Here is a 21,792-nt window from a genome sequence, read left to right on the forward strand (position 1 = left end):
AACGCAACTCCTCCCGTGGGCGCATTTGCAAATTTGATTCACTCGTGTTTCGAATCAGTTCGCGGTCAGGTCGTTGCCATTGAACTTCTCTCGCCTTTTTCTCTCCATCAGTTTTATCTGCTTGGAGTCCCGCGTCCGGTGGTTAATTTCGCGAGCGCAGTGATATCAGAACGTTCAAGATGCCACACAAAACTCTAACAGAGATCCTTCTGATAGACTATCGGTGGATAATTGTGGTGTTTTTCCTGTTACCGGCATCATTTCTGTACAATTTGTTCTATAGTGTTAGAAGTAAAATAATCTTCAAATTGCACTCAGCACCGAAGCGACATGATGCTAAAGTGGCCGGCATTCAAAAACAGGTAGGTAGAGATTGATAATTGAGAAGAATATTCATTTGAATGACCTTTAGAAGTTCTATGGGTGGCTATCGAATGAGGCTGGTATTTCAGCAAACATACTAAATTATGTATTCTACTTTGACTGAACCATTGTTGAAAGACAATACATAATTTAACAGCCTTTTGAATGGTGCAAGAAATGTAGATGATAATTACCTATTTGTTATCTTTTTGAATTTTTACAAAAGTTGAAAACTTTTCGAAGTTATTCGTAAAGAATTTCTTGGATAAGAATTTTTGAACATTTCCTAAATGAACTTCTGGAGTAATATCGCACAATGTCTCTGCTAGGAGTGGATCGATCCGAATGAATTTTCGACACAAACTGCAGAAATCTCTACAGTTTCAGATACGGAGAGTGTAATACATACATACATTTATTTGCTCAACATCACATTTAACACAAAACATAATCAACAATAGTACGCCACAATACTCGTGGATGCCGCTCTCTATCCTCGGTCGCGCACAATGCTCGCCAGATCACGCTCTACCTGGTCCGCCCATCATCGTGCTCTCTGCGCTCCACTCCTTTTTGTGCCAACCGGATCAGTAGCGAACAGCACCAACTTTGCAGGGTTGTTGTCCGGCATTCTTGCAATATGCCCTGTCCACCGTATCCTTCAGGCTTTGACCACCTTCTGCATGATGGGTTCGCCGTAAACTGCAGCGAGCTCGTGGTTCATCCTTCTTCGCCACACATCGTTCTCCTGCAAACCGCCAAAGATCGTCCTTAGCACGCGTCGCTCGAAAACTCCGAATGCTTGCAGGTCCTCCTCGAGCATGGTCCATGTCTCGTGTCCGTAGAGGACCATCGGTCTTATTAGCGTTTTGTACATGGTGCATTAGGTGCGTGGGAGAATCTTTTTAGACCGCAGCTTCTTCTGGAGCCCGTAGCAGGCCCGACTTCCGCTGATGATGCACCTCCGAATTTCACGACTCACGTTGTTGTCAGTCGTCAGTAAGGATCCGAGGTAGACGATTTCCCCCACCACCTCGAAGGTATCCTCGTCTATCGTAACATTACTACCCAGACGGATCCGGTCGTGTTCGGTTCCGCCTACCAGCATGTACTTTGTTTTTGAGGCATTCACCACCAGTCCAACATGTGCTGCTTCGCGTTTCAGGCGGGTGTACAGCTCTGCCACCATTCCAAATGTCCTGGCGATAATGTCCATGTCGTCCGCAAAGCACAAAAATTGACCGGATTTTGTGAAAATCGTTCCGCGGCTGTTGAGCCCGGCTCGTCGCATCACGCCTTCCAGAGCGATGTTGAAGAGTAGTCCATGAGAGGCCGTCACCTTGTCGCAGTCCCCGGCGAGATTCGAATGAACTGCATACCCTTTCGCAGTTTTGCAAACCGTCCATCGTTGCTTTAATCAGTCTAATTAGCTTCCCAGGAAAGCCGTTTTCGTCCATGATTCTCCATAGCTCTGCGTGGTCGATACTGTTGTATGCCGCTTTGAAGTCGATGAACAGGTGATGCGTTGAGACATGGTTTTCACGGCATTACTGGAGGATTTGCCGCACGGTGAAGATCTGGTCCGTCATTGACCGGTCGTCAATGAGGCCGGCTTGATAACTTCCCACGAACTTATTCGTTTTAGGTGACAAACGACGCAAGAAGGGTGTCATTCAATGCGAATCCGTAGGGTGATGCCTACAGGATCGTGATGACCAAGACAAGAGCAGCCTCCAGAGATGGTGGATGAGATCATCGAGGGGCTTTTTCCGTGATTCTAGTACTTGGTCTCCATTCGTAGGACAACTGGGAATTCGGGCAGGCAACGAGGAGAGGATTACCGATGAGGTCACAAAACTGAGATGGTGGTTGTGAATAAAGTAAAAGTCGAAGCAGCAAGATGTATAATCAGTGTAGGTGATTGCTCCATCACTTCGAAGCACTCCGTGGGGGTGATGATCAACGATAAGCTTACCTTTGGTAGCCACGTTGATTATGCCTGCAAGGGTGTCCAATAGCTATGCAGTGTATGCCAGCAAGCGCAAGCTTCTGGCTAGTTTCGCCTCGTTCACACTAAGGTATGGCAGCCTAGCTTGGGGCACGGAGCTAAATACCAAAAGCTACCGTGGTAAGCTGGAAAGTACTTAGGGGCTAATGTGCTTGAGGGTTGCGAGCGCGTACCGTACCGTGTCACACGATGCATTCTGCGTCATCACTGGTATGGTGCCTATCGGTATCTTTATCGGGGAGGATATTTTTTTTTTCCTTCTAAACCATAGGGGGATAATCTGCTCAACAGACACCCTAACAGAAAGTTAGGGTAGTGTAGGTCTGACAGGCCGTCTTCTACAACAAAAGTAAAATCCAGGACTACTCTCTCCTCGTACCCACTAAACCATTCCTATGGTCGCCAAACCCTTCGTCTCTCCGGAACCACCAAGAAGGTATTGCTTCAGAGAGGGGCTAGTGCACATCGCACCCACAAGGTTAGCTGCGTAGCCTGCAGCAACGAACATCGATGACTCGCTTTGGAGAGTCCATCACGGTAGCATGCTGGCGCTTAGCCAGTTTCCCGAGTGGTCCTCGCCACTCCCTTTGTCCTCGGAAGGCGGGCAGAGTCAATCCCGCCCGCGCCCTACTGCTGAGCGGACATCAAGAACTGATGCCCACATGCAACCCGATCTGCCCGCAAAGGAAGGGTATCACTACTCTTCAGGCCCTATCAGATGCATCCGTAGGTTGCTGACGGCAGGGTCTCCACCTGCCCCGACCCTTGCCGGGGACCCCTTTCCAACCGCGGGCTTGGATCCAACCCAGTAGACCGACGCCACGACAGCACCGCTAAGGGTCGATCTCGTCCGCAGGGCACCGGTATGACCTAGCCGACTCCGAACCCCTGGACCACCTCTTGTACTGCATCTGGACTAGCCATTCTCCGAGTCCACGCGCCACTTCCTCTGTAGCTCCCAGACGATGTGGGTAATAGCCGTTGAAACGGCGTTCCAGCCAAACTCATCCCTACACATCCTCTGGACCAAGTTGTCCGGAGTTGTGTCCTCTCCGCATGTGGCAAGCATGCGGTCACGCATTGTGCGAAAACGCGGGCACACGAACAAAACGTGTTCCGCCGTTTCCTCTAAACCATTGTACATTGGGCATTCGGGAGAATCCGCATGCCCGAAACGGTGTAGATACTGTCGGAAGCAACCATGACCTGTAAGGACCTGTGTCAGGTGGAATGTAACTTCCCCATGGCGCCTATTAATCCAACTATCTACCCTCGGTATCAACCTATGGGTCCACCTTCCTTTGGTGGAACTGTCCCACGCGCGCTGCCATTTGACCATAGTGGCCATCCCGGCAGTCCTGCGTATGCCTCTTGTGCCGCGCATTTCGAAGCACTCCATGTCCTCACTGATAAGAATACTGATAGGCACCATACCAGTAATGACGCAGAGAGCGTCGTGTGACACGGCACGGTACGCGCTCGCAACCCTCAGGCACATAAGCCTGTAAGTACTTTCCAGCTTCCGTCGGTAGCATTTAGTACTTAGCGCGGTGCCCCACGCCGGGCCGCCATACCTAAGTATGGACGTAGCAACACTAGCCAAAAGCTTGCGCTTACTGGCGTACACCGCAGAGCTATTGGACATCATACGGGACAGTGCCGCAATAGCTGTGGAGGCTCTTTTACAGGCATAATCGACGTGGCTACCGAAGGTAAGCTTATCGTCGATCATCACGCCCAAGTGTTTGACGGAGCGCTTTGACAGGATAGTACACTCTCCTACACTGATCTCCGTCTGCTGCTCCGACTTCAGGTTGTTAACAACCGTCACCTCTGTCTTGTGGTGAGCCAGCTCCAGTTTCCTGGACCGCATCCACGCCTCCACGGGGAGGATATAGAGTGCTTCGAAGTGCTCGGCACAAGAGCCATACGCAGGACTGACAGATTGGCCTTTATGGTCAAATGGCAACGTGCGTGAGACAGTTTGTTTCGGTCATGCGGATTCTCCCGAATGTCCGCTTAGTGTTAGTTTAGACTTTAGAGGAAATGGCGGAACACGTTTGATCGTGTGCCCGCGTTTTCGAACAATGCGTGACCGCATGTTTGCCACATGCGGGAAGGACACAACTCTGGACGATCTTGTCCAGAGGATGTGTGGGAATGAGTTTGGCTGGAATATCGTTTCAACGGCTATCACCCACATCGTCTTGGAGCTACAGAGAAGGTGGCGCGTGAACTCGAAGAATGGCTAGTTCAGGCGGCGCCACACAAGAGATGGTCCAAGGGCTTGGATTCGGCTACGTAGGTCATATACATGTGCCCTGCTGTCGAAATCGACTCTTGCAGCGATTAAGTAGCCACGGAGGAAAATTCTGGTAGTGTTGCTGTTTGCCAATTGTCTATACATGGCGCTTTCGCCATTCGAATTTTGACAGCCCGTTGGGACAGTCGTACTGTCTGGCGGTGTCGTAACAGTTGCTGTTGTGGTGTCGGTCTACTGGGTGAGATCCGAGACCGTGGTTGGAAAAGGGTCCTCGGCAAGGTCGAGGCAGGTGGACATGTCGGCACGTCCTTCTGTGTGCTGACTGATAGGGCCTTACTTGCGGTCAAATCACTGTACACGCGGTATCAGTTCTTGATACTTGCTGTGCAGTTGGAAGCAGACGTGGTGTCGACCCTGCTCGCCTTCCGAGGACAAAGGGAATGGCAAGGATCACTCGGGAAACTGGCTAATAAGCGCCAGCATGCTACCGTGTTGGACTCCCCAGAGCAAATCATCGATGATCGTTGCTGCATGCTACACAGCTAGCCTTGAGGGTGTGACTAGCCCCTCTCTGAAGCAATGCCTTCTTGGTGGTTCCGGAGAGACGAAGGGTTTGGCGGCCATGGGATTGTTGTTTAGTGGATCGAGGAAAGAGAAGCCCTGACTTCTACTTTTGTTGTAGAATACGATCCTTAACTCCACAATATCTGGACCTCCCTGTTCAGATGTCTGTTGAGCAGATTATCCCCCCATGGTTTGGAGGATAAAAAAGGCAGATTTTGCGAGTTAACTAAATATATGGATATCTAATCAGATTAACCAACGCACCAAAATTCTAGTTTTCCATTCCTACGTGATATCTCTCCTGTTGTACGCCAGCGAAAAGTGTTACGAAGCAGCAGTGTATGTAGTTTTGCAAAACCCCGCTGCACAGCTGCTAATTGAAATCCTGTTTAGTATTGTATTCATTTACCTTTATTTTGTTACTGCCAGGTCCGACAATGGAAGGAGTCTGGATCGAAGACGAAAATGTGTACGGCACGCCCCGGCTGGCAAACGATGAGCTTCCGAAAGCCTATGTACAAGAAATCATCCTATCAAATCAATTGCAACTTGGTGGACGTTCTGGAAGTTGACACCGATCGTAAAGTGGTCCGCTGCGAACCACTCGTAAGCATGGGTTAGTAGCTCTGTGCAACTATTTTGGTTCTCGGAAATACAACGGAGTTTGTTGGTATTCCAGGTCAACTGTCGGAGACGTTAGCACCCCTGGGTTGGACCATCCCAATTGTGCCTGAACTGGATGATCTGACTGTGGGTGGATTGGTCATGGGAACCGGTGTGGAGTCCAGTTCGCACATCTACGGCTTGTTTCAGCACATCTGCCTATCGTATGAACTGGTACTAGCCGACGGAAGCGTGGTGAAGTGTTCTGAAACGGAGAATTCGGATCTCTTCTATGCGGTCCCTTGGTCGTACGGAACACTGGGATTGCTGACGGCCGTAGAAATCAAAATCATTCCGGCTTCAACGTGAGTAACGTGGCTTAGCTTAATGATATAATTACTGATCTTACATACTTTGCAGATACATTCGACTGCACTATGAGCCTGTGGTTGGTCTGCAAAACATCGTCGACAAATTCGAAAGTGCCAGTCGAGACACGAAACGGAATCAGTATGTGGAAGGTCTGCTGTATACTCTCGATGAAGCAGTGATCATGACCGGAGAAATGGTTGAGGACAGTGAGGTCGAGCCCGAGAAGATCAACGATATTAGCAAGTGGTACAAGCCTTGGTTTTTTGTGCATGTGCGGGATATTTTGAAACGTCGCGAAAAGACCTATGAGTACATCCCATTGCGCGAATATTACCACCGTCATTCTAGAGCTCTGTTCTGGGAAATTCAGGTATGTTTTATTGTATTGTTATTGTCATTTGATTTATCCAAGATAGGTGCAACTATTTACCTAATAAGTTTCGCTAGAAAACCATGGTTCGGTATCTGCATAAGCTCAGACTGTGGTTGAGGAATTTTATATAGGGGAACTTATCTATTTTCGACAGTTCTGGTCTCTTCGCTATGGGATTTTTTTTTTGAAACCTGTTGAACTCAGAGTTGGCCTCAAATCCTTGCCAAACGAAGAGAGCAAAGTCCCTAATAGTGCAATAAAAATCCTAAATGTCCCTTGCCCTTTATAAACCATTCCTCATGAAAATAGTTCTCTTACCGGACGAGTGAAACCTTTGGCCGAATTACTGAATATCAACTAAGAAAACATTTACCGTGCTATTCCTACTTACAGGACATTGTACCCTTCGGAAATAACGTCATCTTCCGCTACCTGTTCGGCTGGTTGCTGCCCGTCAAAGTATCCCTGCTGAAGCTCACCCAAACCGAAACGGTGAAGAAGCTGTACGAAAACAATCACATCATCCAGGATCTGCTGGTGCCGACCAGCACCATGAAGAAGTGCTGCGAAGAATTCGACCGCCTTGTGAACGTCTACCCGGTGTGGCTGTGTCCGTTCCTGTTGCCCAACAACCCCGGAATGCTTCAGCCGGCCAAGGGAATGGAAAGCGACCTGTACGTGGACATCGGAGTGTATGGAGTACCGAAGGGCCGCCGGTTCCACCCGGTGGACACGACCCGTGCGATCGAAGACCTAGTTGAGAAGAGCAAAGGCTTCCAGATGTTGTACGCCGACACGTACCGCAGCCGTGAGGAGTTCCGCCGCATGTTTGACCACGGTTTGTACGACAAGATGCGCCAGAAGTACCAATGTCAAGATGGCTTCCCCGAGGTGTACGACAAGGTCAACAAGAACGTTCGGGATTAAATGATGACGGAACGCGATGTTTACTGTTCAATGTTCATTTATTTGTAGTGTTCAATGTAATACGTCATCTCTTAATCTGCTTGATATATGCATTGCAGTTTTCCGTGTTGTCAGCATGCAAAAATATTTCGATTCTGTTTTTGTGGAGTTTGAATACGTTGTTCTTAAAACTACAAGCTATTATTGAATCTAGGTATATACTTCATTAACAATTTTCATACGAAGGACGAATAGAGAGATAGATGGTTTGTCAAACGGTTGTTACGCGCTAACAAGTTCAGCTTCGGGTTCAATTGAGATGAACAGGATTGAAACTGCTAGTTCGCATAAATTGAACCGGAAGCCGATTCGTAGGAAATTAAGTAGGTTAGTGTCAATAAATGCTTCATACAAGATCAATCGAGTCTTTCATTTGTTTTTTTTTTTCAATCGAATGCCTATATCTTTTGCTAGGTCGATCACTTTTAGTCTTTTATATTCGTTCACAGTTTTGCTTATTCGTCTCTTGTTCCATCTTTGTGCCCATTCTAAAATATATAAATCCTTTGATTATTGTTAAAACTGTTGTTATCTCTGAGATGATTGGCAGTTCCGTTTTCTGGATGGTCTTATTTTATTTATTTTGTTGTGTTTGTAATTTTTACGTTTGTACACGCGTTTGAAGATGTTCATGTTGATCTTGGGGGGTCCGAAACAGAGGAACAAACTCATCTATTGCCGTTCTAAGCTTCAACTGGCCCATGTGAAAAACGTACAACTGAGAAAAAAGCTATCAAAATTTCATAAGGTTTTGCTCTTTGAGGCAACATGGCATAACAAAATGAAGTTGAATTTTCACAGTACTGTTCTTAAAATTCTTGGAGTAACTTTCCAACTATAACAAAGGTTGTATGAATAAAAAAGTTGAGAACTTTAATACTTGGTATCAGGCCCGGATTAAGGATTGTGGGGGCCCGGGGCCCGAGCGGATGATGGGGCCTCTCGGAGAGATGACCAAAAATGTTTTTCCTTGTTTTCGAACAGTACTTGAGCAATATGAAAAATAAAGCTAATGTTAGCAACCAAAAAAGGTTTTTGTGGGGGCCCCTAAAATGTGGCCCCCCTTAGATCCGGCCCTGCTTGGTATCCACTCAGAAGTAAAATCCACAGAGTTAACTAAATTGTTGGTATGAATAAAAAAGTTTTCAAACATGTACCTAGTGTTTGCTTCTTCCGAACATGAGCTTTTGTGAAACTCCTCGATCCAGCAGATTTTTCCGACAAGTCGGTTATTCCCATAAAATACAACAAATCCGCGTGAATAAGTTCAGGCATAAGTATAGAATAAGCTTTAAGCACATTTAAGTTAAAACACACTAGATTCTTCTGGATTTCTACCGGCATTTTTCCAAGATTCTAGCCACCCATTCCGGATGTCTTCCTTGAGAATCTTCCAGGATTTCTGGGTTTTCCTGGAGTTTCTTTTTGCAGGATTTCTTCAAGAGGTCCTTGCGAGATTTATCTCGGAGTTATTTTTGTGTTATCTCCAAGAAAATTTGCTAGGATATCTTCCATGATATTTCTCAGATGTTACCATGTTTTTGAAATTTTATTTGGTACAGTAATGTTCCGATTTTATCACGCCCTTTGCATGTCAGTTACTCCCAGAGTTCTTATCGAAATTTTACCAGAACATTTTCTACGAATACCTTCTCGAATAAGCTACGAAATTGATCGTGAGAAATTCCTGCATTTTTTTAAGGAGACCAGGTAGAATTTTACAAGAAATTCCGACAAGAACTGTTGGAGAAATTCGAGAAAAACTTCGTAAGGATTAAGGAATCCTAGAAAAACTAGAACATCTTGAAAAAAGGTCTGCGAGTAATCTTGGGTATTGGGACATTCCGAGAGGAACTCAGAAAACCTCTACGAAAAATCCTATGGAACTAGGAGGAAAATCCCGCGAGGAACTCCAATAGTAAGCTCGGAAAGTTCTTTGTAAGGAATCTTGGGCTGACCTTTTGCCGAAGTCTTGCAAAACTCGGTGGAAAAACTGTTGGAAACATTTTGGAAGAGCAATGCCGAAAAAACCTCTGGAAAAAATCCCGGGAAGTGCTTCTGCAGAAACGTCGTGAAAAACTCCTCTGGTAGTAATCCCAGGGACAATTGCCCTGAACTTGTAAATAAGCCTTTAATGATGTGCAAAAAAGACAGCGCTAGTGCTAACTTTGCGGGATGAATATTGTGTTTTCAAAATATCTGATAATTTTCACGCGATTTGAGCTAAAACTGTACTTTATTGACTGAAACAAACAAAACGGTTAATCAGACCTGGTATGATGGTTTCATGACGAGGACCTGAGATCGAATCCCACTAAGTTGGCTCTATAATTGTTCAATCTTCGTAAGTTGCGTCAGTGATTTATATACTTCAACACGGATTCAAACTTCTTAATTTTTTTCAATTTGAACATGTTTTACGAAATGTTGTGATTTCTTGTCAGAATTTCGTTACCGGAGCTTGATGGAAGTCCCTTCGTAACATGTTTAAAAATATCTATTCGTTCTTATGCACTGTACCTGATTTCGAAGTCAACAGTAGATGAAAACGGTAGCTGGAGACATTTCTGAAGGAATCCTTAGAAAAATATCAAGTGAAGAACAACTTGAAAGAATCTTGAGAAGGATTCCTGGAGGAGCCTGGATAAATCTCTAGAAAAACCTCTGTGGAAATCCCAAGTTGGATACCTAGATAAATTATTGGGGAATCTATGGAATAATCTATGAAAGTATCCCTGTAGAAATCCCTAGACCAATCCCTGGAAAATTCCTAGAGGAATCTCATGAAGATTTCTAGACCAATCGCAGTAGGAATAACTCGAGTAATCCTAATAAGAATTCCTGGTGAAATGCCAAGAGGAAATCCTGAAGAAATCTCATGATGAACGATTTTTTCGAGGAATTCTTATCAAAATTACAGGAATGATTGTTGAAGGGATACCAGAAGGGTTTCTGGGAGTAATCCCAGCAGGAACTCCTGAAGGAATCTCTGGACACATCCATAGAGGACTCCGTAGAAGAATTCTCAGAAGAATCTTGTAAGAGATTTCTTCGAATTTATGGAAAAATCACTGAAAAAATCCCAATACAAATTCCCGAAAAAAAAAATCTTGTTTAGAATCACAGGAAGAGTTCCTGGTGGATTCTGTGGAGAAATAAATGGAGAAATTTCTAGAGAAAACCCCAGTTCAAGAGGTAGGCTTCGCCCTCTTCATATAAATTCCATTTTTTATGTATGAAGTGATTAGAGCAGAATTTGTGAAGGGGGAGAAGTCTAGAGCTTTTACTCTATTGCTGTAGAAATCTCTGGAGCTATCGTTGAACGAATCTCTACTGAAATCTCATAAATTATTGTTAGAGAAATTCCTGGGAGAATTCTTGAAGGAAACGCAGCAGAAATTTATTCATAAATCTCAACAGAAATTCCTGAAGCACTATCAGCAGAACTTCCTGGAATAATTACAAGAGAAATTCCTGGAAAAAACTCATAAGAAATTCATAAACAAAATGCCCTGGATATTTTTTTTTTTTTGAAAAATCATTGGATAAATGGAATTAGTCTAACAGTAATGACTTGAAGAATTGCAGCACAAATTACCGAATAGCTTCCAACTACCACAGAAGACCGAATGCACAAAAGGTCGCATAACGAATGGCCGAATCACGAAAGATTTGATCACAAAGAGTTAAAATAATAAAAAGTAATGTCTGGCTAATTTTTGAAAAAAATGTCAGGAAAAAAGTCTGAAACGAGTGAAGAATTAATTTATAGGGACAGAAGACTGAAATTACAGAAGGTAGAATACATAAAGCTAAATCTCGAAAAGCTGAAAACATCAAAAAGCTTTTTTTTAGTTTTTATTAATGTGTATTTTAACTTAAATGCTAATTCTACACTCGGTCAAATAGCTGAAAAACATGATATAGGGCTTAAAAAGTGATTCTGTTAGATTTCAAACTCCGTCCACCCAAGTACAGCCGTGCTAAAGACGACCCCAACGATAACAAATTGCTATATTGAACGGCTACAAAATTAGGGCAGTATTTTTCAAAAATATAGCGTTTGTCTCTGGGAAAAGGGGAAAGTCGACAATGATTTTTCATAAGGGCCTAACTGACTTGATCGATTTCTCTTCATCGACTCTCTCTTTCGCTAATAACTTGATCAAAACAAACAAAATCATCATTCTTTTTGTTTCTATAGCAACATGTAGTCGTCTTCTTCGCATTTCAACCAAAAAATCTTTGGAAAACTCAATACACATTCTGTGATAACGCAAAGAGAGGATCGATGAAGAGAATTCGAAAATGTCAGTTAGGCCCAAATGAAAAATCAATGTCGAAGTCTCTGATCATGCTGTTAACTCGAAAGAACAGCTCATATCGAAATAAGGAACATCTCTACTTGTGCGTTCCGTTAGTAGGTAGGTATGTTATATTACTAATAAAAAATACCGTTTACTAGTCATAATGCAACAACTTTGTTCATGAATTTTATTACTTTCAGCTTTTTCAATGTTCAGCCCTTTGTAGTTTCACCTTTATGTCACAATCTATAATTTCAGTCTTTTGTGCCCAACCTTATGTGCATTCAGTCTTGTGAAATTCAACCTTATGTTAGCATCTCAATCAACTTTTCTCACTCATAGCACTGAACCCCAATAACATGAAATTCGATCTTCAAGCAATAGTGTACGTACATATGTATATTTTTTCAAGTAAAACTTGTATAATTTGTTATGACAAATAAAAAATTGAAATGTTTAACACTTGTCCAAACCATTGGCTTTACCCATAATGCCTTTTTTTTTCTTTTATACTTAGCCAAACACAAAACGAACGAAAAGCAAACTGAAAAACTTGAATTTAGCTTTCCCCTAGTACACAATACGATGTGTACACCATTTACAGGATATCATACACAAGTCAGATCGAATAATAATAAAAAGTTCTAAAATTGACGATTAACTTAAACACCTAAAAGGAAAATAAACCTAGCGCGTAAAAAAGCGAAGAAATCAATACAGGAAATCGTGGTCGAAATTGCTTACAGCCAATTGCTTCAGTCGAGCCTACCTGCCCAAAATCTGAGTCCCCTATCCCAAGCATCGGTGCGCGGCCATTCCTACCCGTGTGCAGCAGGTGTTCGGGTGAAGAAGTAATTTTAAATTTCGAAACGAGGTGGTGCGTTTACGCTATTAGAGGGGGGAGGTTTGTCATGCTCAAAGCAGGATGATCAAACATCGAACTGCCTCGGTCGCTATTACTTTTCGGTAAAACGTAACAACCTCGTCAGCATGGTAGTCACGCAAGGGATCTGCTTCTGCTGGTGCATCATAGGAATGTCCGGCGTGTTGGACTCGAAATCGTACGCCACGCGTTGAGCAACGAAAGTCAAAAGGGTCAACAGATCGTACTTCTTACCGTGCTGGTTCAGCTCCTGGCAAAGCGACTGCATGAACCAGGAACCCTTCTGGGTGTTACGCCACGAGTAGAATCCCGGAATAGTCGAGTAGGCGATCAGGAAATCCGCATGCGACGGGATTTTGTAGCTCATCGAGCCGGCGCTATCGGTTTCGGTGCGTTCGGCCAAGGACACTCCAGCGTCCAGCTGATCACCCTGACAAGCCTGAATGAAGAACACCTTTGGCTTGCCAGCCAGCGTAGGGCACCGATTGGCCGTAAAGTACGACCAAATGATGTCCAACTTGTACTGGCAATCCTTCGCGTAAAGGTAGCCCAGCTCACCATGCGAAAGAATCGTAATGGAGACGCAGTCATGCTCCGAGTGGTCCATCATGGCAACTGAAACAAAAAATGATAATGGTTTTATGCATTTGTTTAACTTTTCAGCTACAGGTACAGTCATAGCACAATCATGGGTCACCCACAATTATGGATCAATTCCATTTGAATTGCATGGTGAACTGTCTGACTAATAATTGTGACAGAGTGACCCATAATTGTGCAATGACTGTACTTAAAGCAAGTACATATAAGGCAAACATTGTAAGTAGTACCTTTCTCGACCTCCTTCTGTACATCCCTCAGCTTTAAGTCCTTGTACACGCGCACATCAAAGTCCAGATATTTAAGCGTAGCGGCAAGGTTTTCGCAGTCCACGTTGGTCCCGGTGCGAGCCTTCAGCTGGGGGATCTCAAAGTGTTCGTGGTTGAAAATCAGTGCCAGGCCGCGCTTCGGATGATTCATGTTATATTCCGAGGCATAACGATCCACCGGCATGCGTGCTTTGAAGCGGTTTCCATAGCTATCCCTGGAAGAGAATCGTTACGCGAACGTTAGCAAGATGACAAATAAAGATCGACGATTATGTTTCGCAATCACAGCTTTATCTTCGGTGTCAAATTTCTACCTCCATGCATAGGGGTAATCATCATCTAAGGGAAGCTCATTCAGGTGGAACGAACAGATCCACAAGAGCGGTATGACGAAGCAATGCATCAAGAGGTTCTCAACTGTTTACTAACAATGAACTAAGGACCAGAATCACAATCTAACAGGACATACTAGACCAACATGTGAAAAATGCGGAACCATTACACGCTTCAGCTTCTTTCGTTACTCCTGGACGTACTTCAATTTATAAATGCAGACTGGTCATCAGATTCAGCGGACTGTATAAAGAAACTCGTTTTCGCGACGAAATAAAACGCGTGCTTTCGCTTTAACGTCGATACACATTTTAATTTATTAACTCAAGGAAATGTCACACAGAAGGTGCGCTACAACAGAGTTGAGCATAAAAAAGAACAAGGTTTAGTATGCACAGGTTCGGACAATTAATTCAAGGTTTATACATCCTCCCCCGCATTGAAATGGCTATTTCAATGGTCCAGCTTCTGCTCCTCCTGATCCAGTGGAAGAAGGGAAATCTCGGTGACGCCTCGTTTGCATTCACCCCTGGCGGTACGCAGAGTTACGACCCTGGTGATGTTGTCGCTACCCGGATGAGCCTCGATGATTCTGCCGAGTTGCCATTGCATCGGCGGAGCATTGGGATCATTGATGAGCACTAAGGCACCAGGTTTGATTTGGGTTGTCTTGAACCATTTCTGGCGCTTCTGCAACTCCGGCAGATATTCGGCAAGCCACCTTTTCCAGAAATGTTGTTGAGTGGCCTGCACTAGTTGCCACCGTGTCAACGTCGAGAGCTTCATATTGGTATACGATGGCTCGGGGATTGACTGCATTTGCCGTCCAACCAGGAAATGTGCTGGGGTTACGGCGGTCAAATCGTTGGGGTCATCGGAGCATGGCGTGAGTGGTCGTGAGTTGAGCACCGATTCAATCTGAACAAGTACTGTGCTCATTTCTTCGAACGTTAACTTCTGGCTTCCGACTACTCTCAGGTGGTGTTTTACGGATTTTACCCCGGACTCCCAAATCCCTCCAAAGTGGGGACTCCTCGGTGGGATGAAACTCCACGAAATCGATCGGCTTCCGCAGAACTCAGTCAGCGCCTTGATGTGATGTTCGTCAGCGAAAAGTTTGCCCAGCTGTTCCAACTCGGCTTCAGCCCCGACAAAATTCGTCGCATTGTCGGAATAGATCTTGCTGACAGGTCCTCTTCGTCCAGTGAACCGCCTCAAGGTTGCAAGGAAGGCTTCGGTCGTGAGGCTTGACACCAGTTCAAGGTGGATGGCGCGCGTACTGAGACAAACAAAGAGACATACGTACCCTTTCGTGATCATCGGTTTGCGTGCCTGGGTGAGCGACTTGATCAAAAAAGGTCCCGCATAATCGATGCCGGTGTGGAAGAAAGCTGGTGACGGCTGGACACGATAGGATGGGAGATCGCTCATCAACTGCGTCGTCTTCATCGGGTTTGCTCGGAAGCACGGGATACAGTGCCTAATCACCTTCCGAATAGTGTTCTTAGCCTGCAATGGCCAGAACCGCTGTCGTACGATTGCAAGCAACGCCTTTTGTCCTGCGTGAAGGTTACTCTGATGCTCATGGCGGATCAGCAGTTCGGTGAAGGGATGGTTTGGTGGCAACAACATTTGGTGGCGACTATCATACGGAATGAAAGCCTTCTTGACACGACCACCAACTCGCAGAATCCCGTCAACAGGATCGATGAACGGGTGGAGACTTCGTAGGCGATGTGTACCGCCTTCCTTCAATGCGCGCAGTTCCGGTTGGAATGCCTCCTCTTGCACGCATCGCACTATCAGCTTCAATGCTTCGTCTCGTTCGTAGGCTGTTGGCGGACCCTTTGTCAACATCTCTCGTCCCGAAAGCACATAGTGGGTGAATCGAACCACCAGGCTCATACAACGCTGTAGCCGAGTGAACGTACCGATTCGATCAAATACTGCTAATCTTGCTGGCGGTTTGGTGAGAACAAGGCACGTTCGTATTTCAGGGAGGTCACTATCGTTCAGAGGAGACGGCTGTTCCAGTTGCACTACTTGTTGGTTCAGCACATCGGGTCCATTCCACCAAATAGACCGGTGGATCAGGTGCTGAGGCATCTCGCCCCTCGATATCAAATCGGCCGTGTTATCATACGTTGGAATGTACCGCCACTGGAATTCGTTGGTGAGCTTCTGAATTTCGATGACTCTGTTCGCTACGAATAGCTGTAGATCGGCAGGCGATTTTCGGATCCAGCAAAGCACAATTTGCGAATCACTCCACAGCGTCACACGATCGAATCTTGTGTCGACCGAGTTGAGTACCTTCGTTACTTCTCGAGATAAAAGCAAGGCGGCAAGAAGCTCGGCTCTTGGCGTTGTGATTGGTTTCATCTTACCTGTCTTTTTCGGCAGAATCCTCGACTTACTGCAGATAAGGTTCATCTTGACGGCACCATCGGGGAGTACGAGACTCGTGTACAGGCACGTCCCATAGGCTTGATCTGAAGCGTCAGCAAACCCGTGGAGTTCCACGAGATTCATTCCATCGCTGAGTATCCACCTTGGAATTTCCAAGTCGTTCAATGCTGGCAGTTGAGTCCGGAAGGCACGCCACTTCTCGGCAATGGCGTCAGGAATGGGATCGTCCCACCCAAGGTTGAGAAGGCCGACTTCTCTGAAGATCAGTTTCGCTGTAGTGACCACTGGTCCAGCAAGTCCCAGTGGATCGAAAAACTTTGCAATTTCACTCAGCACTCCCTTGCGAGTCACCGACCGGCAAGCTTCTTCAGGTGGTTGGACGCGGAACGAAAACCAGTCTTGCGAAGCATTCCAAACCACTCCGAGAGTTTTTACAACCGCCTTATCAGCAGCATCTCCAACGTCGAAAGTAGTACCCCAGAGGTTCTTCGGGATTTCCTCTAGGATGGCTGGTTCGTTTGAGCACCACTTATGTGCGTCGAATCCACCGCTGTGCAGTAATTGCAGCAGCTGTCGACACAACAACTGCGCCTCCTCGATTGTGCGCGCCCCGCAGAGGGCGTCATCGATGTAGAAAGACTTTTTGAGTACGGGTGCAGCTATCGGGTAATCCTCCATCGAGTCATCGGCCAACTGGGAGAGTGCCATCGTGGCGTGAAACGGCGACGAAGCCAAGCCGTAGGTCACCGTGCGTAATTCAAAAGTCTTCAGGGGTTTCGATCGATCATCCCGCCATAGTATACGCTGGAAAGGTGCATCTTCAGCATGCATCATCACTTGGCGAAACATCTTCGGTATATCGGCTGTGAAGACGAACCGATAGCACCGGAAGTTCAGCAGGATCGACACCAAATCGTTTTGCATGATTGGGCCAATCTTCAGCGTGTCGTTGATGGAGGTTCCAGTGGACGTTTTTGCAGAACCGTCAAAAACGACCCGCAGTTTCGTCGTTGCACTGCTCGGCCGCAATACGCAGTGGTGCGGCAAATAGTACGATGATCCGACCTTCTCGTTCGGGTTGGCCTGTATTTCGCACATGTGTCCGAGCCGCTCGTACTCGTGGATGAACTCGGAATATTCTGCCTTCAGCTCGGGTCTCTGATCCAGGCGACGTTCGAGCATCAGGAACCGCCGGGTAGCCATTTGCAGCGATTCGCCTAGTTCTGTCTTTCTTTCGTTGAATGGAAGTCGAACTTGGAACCTTCCATCGGACATTCGTTGGAAGGTGCTCCGGAAGTGCTGGATGCACTCATCGGTACTCGCAGTAGAGTTTCGGCGTAGATCTTCAGCACCTTCGATCTCCCAGAATCGTTTCAGCAAATCGCCCAGGTCGTCTCGCTGGACAACGTTGCAGAATGTGCGTGCGATGACGGGTATTTGATCCGAAATCACGCCACCAATCACCCATCCTAGTTCGGTGCTTCTGAGCGAAGGAAGGTTCTCCGCAAGGGTGATTTTTTCCGCGTTGATGAGGTCCCAGAAGATTTCTGCTCCCAGCAACATATCAATCCGACCTCGCTTGTTGAAGTTGGGGTCGGCGAGCTCCACATGGACTGGGAGGTTCCAGTTCGTCACATCGATCGCTTTCTCCGGCATATCACTTGTGATCTTCGGCGCTACCAGCAGTTCGAGCTCGGTCGAGTAGCTGGTGACGCGAGACTTGACCGTCGTGCGGACGACGTTGTGGATTCGTGTTGTAACTCCATTCAAACCGCTAACTTGATAGTCGGCACGGTGCTTCTTGAGCGCCAGCTGCGTGGCGAATCGTTCCGTCACAAAGTGATTCTGGGAGCATGAATCGATGAGGGTTCGGCACGGGTGCAAGACGTTGCCATAGCCGTTGACCATCACTACAGCGGTTGTCAAAAGCGTCTGTCTTGTCGGACGGTCCGATGACACACACAGAACGACGTTCTGATTCTTCGTTGCTGCCTCAACCGGAGCGGCACTGGCAGCTGAGGACTCAGCTCGGGAACAGCCTTCACTTGCTGCCTGCCTCGTTGCTGACGGATGCACAATATCTTCCTTCTTGCTCTCCTCCGGATGCAGAAGCGTGTGGTGCTTCCTGCTGCACTTCCGGCACGTACTAGAGGAGGAGCACTCGGTGGTACGATGCCCCTTTCCAAGGCAGTTGAAACAAGCACCAGACTTCCGAAGCAAGCTGTACTTGTCGCTGACACTCTTCTTCTTGAATTCTTCGCACTTATAGAGTTCGTGGGAGTTGTTGCACACTGTACACTGTAGTTCATTTGCTGACACTAGAGTCTTCGATTTTGTTACCGGGCGTGCCGGTTTCGGATTCTCCACTTTAGCACTGTTTGTTTCCACTTTTTCCATTATTCGGCACCGCTGCTTCAGGAACTCGATGGTATCCGCATACGATGACAGCTCCCCCGGGTCCTGCTGATCCATCTTCGATGCCAACTGGTTAATCAGCATTTGCTCCCCCAAGCCATCCACTTCGAGTTCCAGGTTTTCGAGTGCCTGAACATTCTTGACGCAGGTGTCAACCAGTTTCCGTAGTTCAGTGGAGCTATCCTTGGAGATTTTCGGCAGTGAGAAGATCGCCTCGATATGCTTGTCGATTATCAAGCGCTTGTCTTCGAATCGGTCGGTTAGAATCGCCCAAGCAGCCTCGTAGTCGCCGTTGTTAATAATATCCTGGTCGATCACTCCCGCTGCTTTACCGACGAGGGCGTTCCGGAGATGGTATAGCTTGATTGCGGGTGATTCCGTCGCGTACCGTGCCATCACGTTCTGAAACATGGACTTGAAGGAGTACCATGCTTCGTACGTTCCATCGAACGTAGGCAACGGAACGGTCAATGGAGAGATGAAGTGTTGGGGGGCAATGGCTGGAGCAACAGGAGCAATCGCATTTCCAGCTACTAGGGGTACCGGAGGAAGTAGCTCCGGTTTCGGCATCGCTTCTTCCAGCAGGGTGCTCAGCTGGATCGTGAGCTCATTATAAAGAGCTTCGAACTCCACATAGCGGTCTTCTTGCTCTCGTCGTCGTTCATCAGAGAGGGGAAGGGCGTATATTTGATTTTGGAATGCGTTGTATTCACTGTAGCAGTTCTCGACAGTCTTTACGTGCAGCTTCAGAAAGTGTACGTTTCTAATGTTCGCATTCGGAACCGTGGCACTATGTACGATCGCATTCTTCACTCGCGTTAATTTTCCTTTCACCGCCCCTCTCTGATGAACGAGAGCTTTGAGCGCTTCTTCCATCACTCGCGATTCTTCTTTTCTTCGTTGCACAGAAAGTTGATCACTGATAGACTGCACGGCAGCAGCTCCGTTATCTTCCATTCAGCAAGCGTTTCGAACACGTCCAATCATGTTCGTCACTGGGAGCGCGTTCACTGCGAGCTCGTCGGCAGCACACACGCACACTCGACCGACGCAACGCCCCGACCGAATGTTCACAATTCTCGGATTAGAATCGAGATTTTCCCGGTGGAAAACCCCGTCGATGTTCGATTCCGGCCGTTCCGCGGAACTATCCGGCTCCTAAAGGACCAAAAAGATGGTCATCAGATTCAGCGGACTGTATAAAGAAACTCGTTTTCGCGACGAAATAAAACGCGTGCTTTCGCTTTAACGTCGATACACATTTTAATTTATTAACTCAAGGAAATGTCACACAGAAGGTTTAAGGCGTAAGATCTACCATAACAAATTTTGATTTCGTAATTCTCCAGCTTCATTAATTTGAAAGCAGAAAAAAATTTAATTTAATTTAAATTAATTATCAGATCAAAATTTGGTTTACTTTTTGGTTTTGTTTTATTTTTGTATTTTGTTTTTCACTACTAATACCCCATTTGTTTCAGTGTTATTTGCTTGATTTTAACCTATTTTAACTATAAGAAACAACTATAATAACTATTTGTTTCAGCGCTGTTCAGGTAAATAAAGTTGTAATTATAATGTAGGTCAATTAAAATTCTATATATCTATAATAATATTTTTCATTTCAGATAAAATCAGGTAAATCATCAACTAAGTAATTAATTATATTTAAATTACACGATACTTGTGATTTTGGGAGGGGTAGCCTAAGGAAGCTATATAAATGAACTGGTTTCTGGACAAATGTTCGTGGGGTGGCCAGACTTTGTCACGAGATATCAACCATCGTGTTGTCTTCCGAAGGTTTCCAGTGAATTTAGCTTACCCTGCTACAACAAACCATCAGGTAGATCATTCCCTTCTGGTATGACTCTGCAGCCATAGGTAATCCTTGCGCTGATGGTGGGTACACAATCATCATCATCATCATCATCAAGGAAATGTCACACAGAAGGTGCGCTACAACATACACTGAAAAAACCGACATGGTAATATTGACCGTATCGAGGGTGAACTTAAAACACTTTTACTACTTGATTTTGGTAGACCATGATTCCTGCTTGAACGTACAATGGAAGGGGTTGAATTTACCATGCTGCATAATGTTGACATTTCATGGTATTTTTGAATGGGATTCCATAGTTTAATTTACCATGCGCATGGTAAAAAGCAAGCAATAACATAGTACGTTTAACCATCGTGTAATAGTTTCAGTTACTATGCATTTGGTTCCGTTAATGGTACTTTCATCTCTTTTGTATAGATTAAAAAAAATCCTTATGATACATTCAATAACTTTATTGGCTTTCAATAAAAATAAATAACATGTATAAACACAATAAACATAATGATTATCTTTCTAAAACGCCATTGGCGTACGGCGACGCTTTTTGGAAACGTGCGGCTAAGTGGATTTCGAGGCATGCATCGGCGGAACTGAAGACAGATCCGGCACCGGGCGATGCGTTGGGGTTTCCTGGAAACTGAGGCCGCTGGCGCTGCGATGCTGTTGAGCTGTTACGATTGAGATTGTCCTGACGGAGACTTTTCCACAAAGTTCACTTCCTTCGTTCAGTCCCGGGCATCGATGGAATAGTCCTGAAACTGTTAAAGCTGTTCCGTGTGCTGCCTGGTAGCCGATTTGTTGAATGTGGAGGTTTCTGTGTCGTTCGTTTTCGGAGGTACTTCCTTGATTCTTCTATGGTTTGAGAAACGGAGTGACCGGCGAAGTGGGAGTCCTGCATCTTCGGTTCAATTGCAAACGGTGGTTTGGCATTCTGAATACACCGCGGTGGAGGCGGTTTTAGAGGAGGCTCCACCGTAACCAAAAACATCATGCAATAAGTGTCGGAACTTCTGGCTGCCCTTTGGGTGGTGAGAGTTGCGTGTTTTTAGATTCGTTGTCTACCGGTAAACAATCGTTAACCTCCCACGATGACGGTGGAACCTTGGGTGGAACAGGCTTCCGGAAATACTGGCTTCTGTTAGTGGCAGCAGGTACCGAGGTTCTGTGAATTTTAATGAATAGTGTATATAATCAATATTATTTGATTTAATCAACTAT

The 21,792-nt window shown here is 45.8% G+C and overlaps 3 protein-coding genes across 3 annotated transcripts in view; 1 reads left to right on the forward strand and 2 right to left on the reverse strand.

The window, feature by feature from the left end:
* LOC109431506 (delta(24)-sterol reductase-like) lies at window positions 1-12,459 on the forward strand. The gene is made up of 5 exons (XM_019707728.3): window positions 1-362; window positions 5,628-5,814; window positions 5,878-6,166; window positions 6,222-6,543; window positions 6,940-12,459. Exons 1-5 carry the CDS (start codon window positions 180-182, stop codon window positions 7,471-7,473), a joined length of 1,515 nt encoding a protein of 504 aa, XP_019563273.3. The 5' UTR covers window positions 1-179; the 3' UTR covers window positions 7,474-12,459.
* LOC109431512 (caspase) overlaps window positions 7,825-21,792 on the reverse strand; it is a 20,412-nt gene continuing 6,444 nt past the window's right edge. Inside the window, exons 2-3 of the mRNA XM_029862030.2 lie at window positions 13,533-13,786; window positions 7,825-13,317 (exon numbers count right to left, since the gene is read on the reverse strand). Coding sequence (XP_029717890.2) covers window positions 12,776-13,317; window positions 13,533-13,786 — 796 coding nt within the window. The 3' untranslated portion in view covers window positions 7,825-12,775. The remainder of the gene's footprint in view (window positions 13,318-13,532; window positions 13,787-21,792) is intronic.
* The window catches only part of LOC134285252 (uncharacterized), a 9,042-nt gene continuing 1,440 nt past the window's right edge, over window positions 14,191-21,792 (reverse strand). Inside the window, exon 2 of the mRNA XM_062845737.1 lies at window positions 14,191-21,736. Coding sequence (XP_062701721.1) covers window positions 14,358-19,685 — 5,328 coding nt within the window. The 5' untranslated portion in view covers window positions 19,686-21,736 and the 3' untranslated portion in view covers window positions 14,191-14,357. The remainder of the gene's footprint in view (window positions 21,737-21,792) is intronic.

The sequence above is a fragment of the Aedes albopictus genome, chromosome 1 (genome assembly GCF_035046485.1).
Source record: "Aedes albopictus strain Foshan chromosome 1, AalbF5, whole genome shotgun sequence".
NCBI lineage: Eukaryota > Metazoa > Arthropoda > Insecta > Diptera > Culicidae > Aedes > Aedes albopictus.

Bases quoted from the DNA above. Each gene is read 5' to 3' on its own strand.
- LOC109431506 (XM_019707728.3), top strand. From the start codon at position 180: ATGCCACACAAAACTCTAACAGAGATCCTTCTGATAGACTATCGGTGG. The intron at 363-5,627 runs GTAGGTAGAGAT...TGTTACTGCCAG, and splicing joins TGGCCGGCATTCAAAAACAG to GTCCGACAATGGAAGGAGTC. The intron at 5,815-5,877 runs GTTAGTAGCTCT...TTGGTATTCCAG, and splicing joins CGAACCACTCGTAAGCATGG to GTCAACTGTCGGAGACGTTA.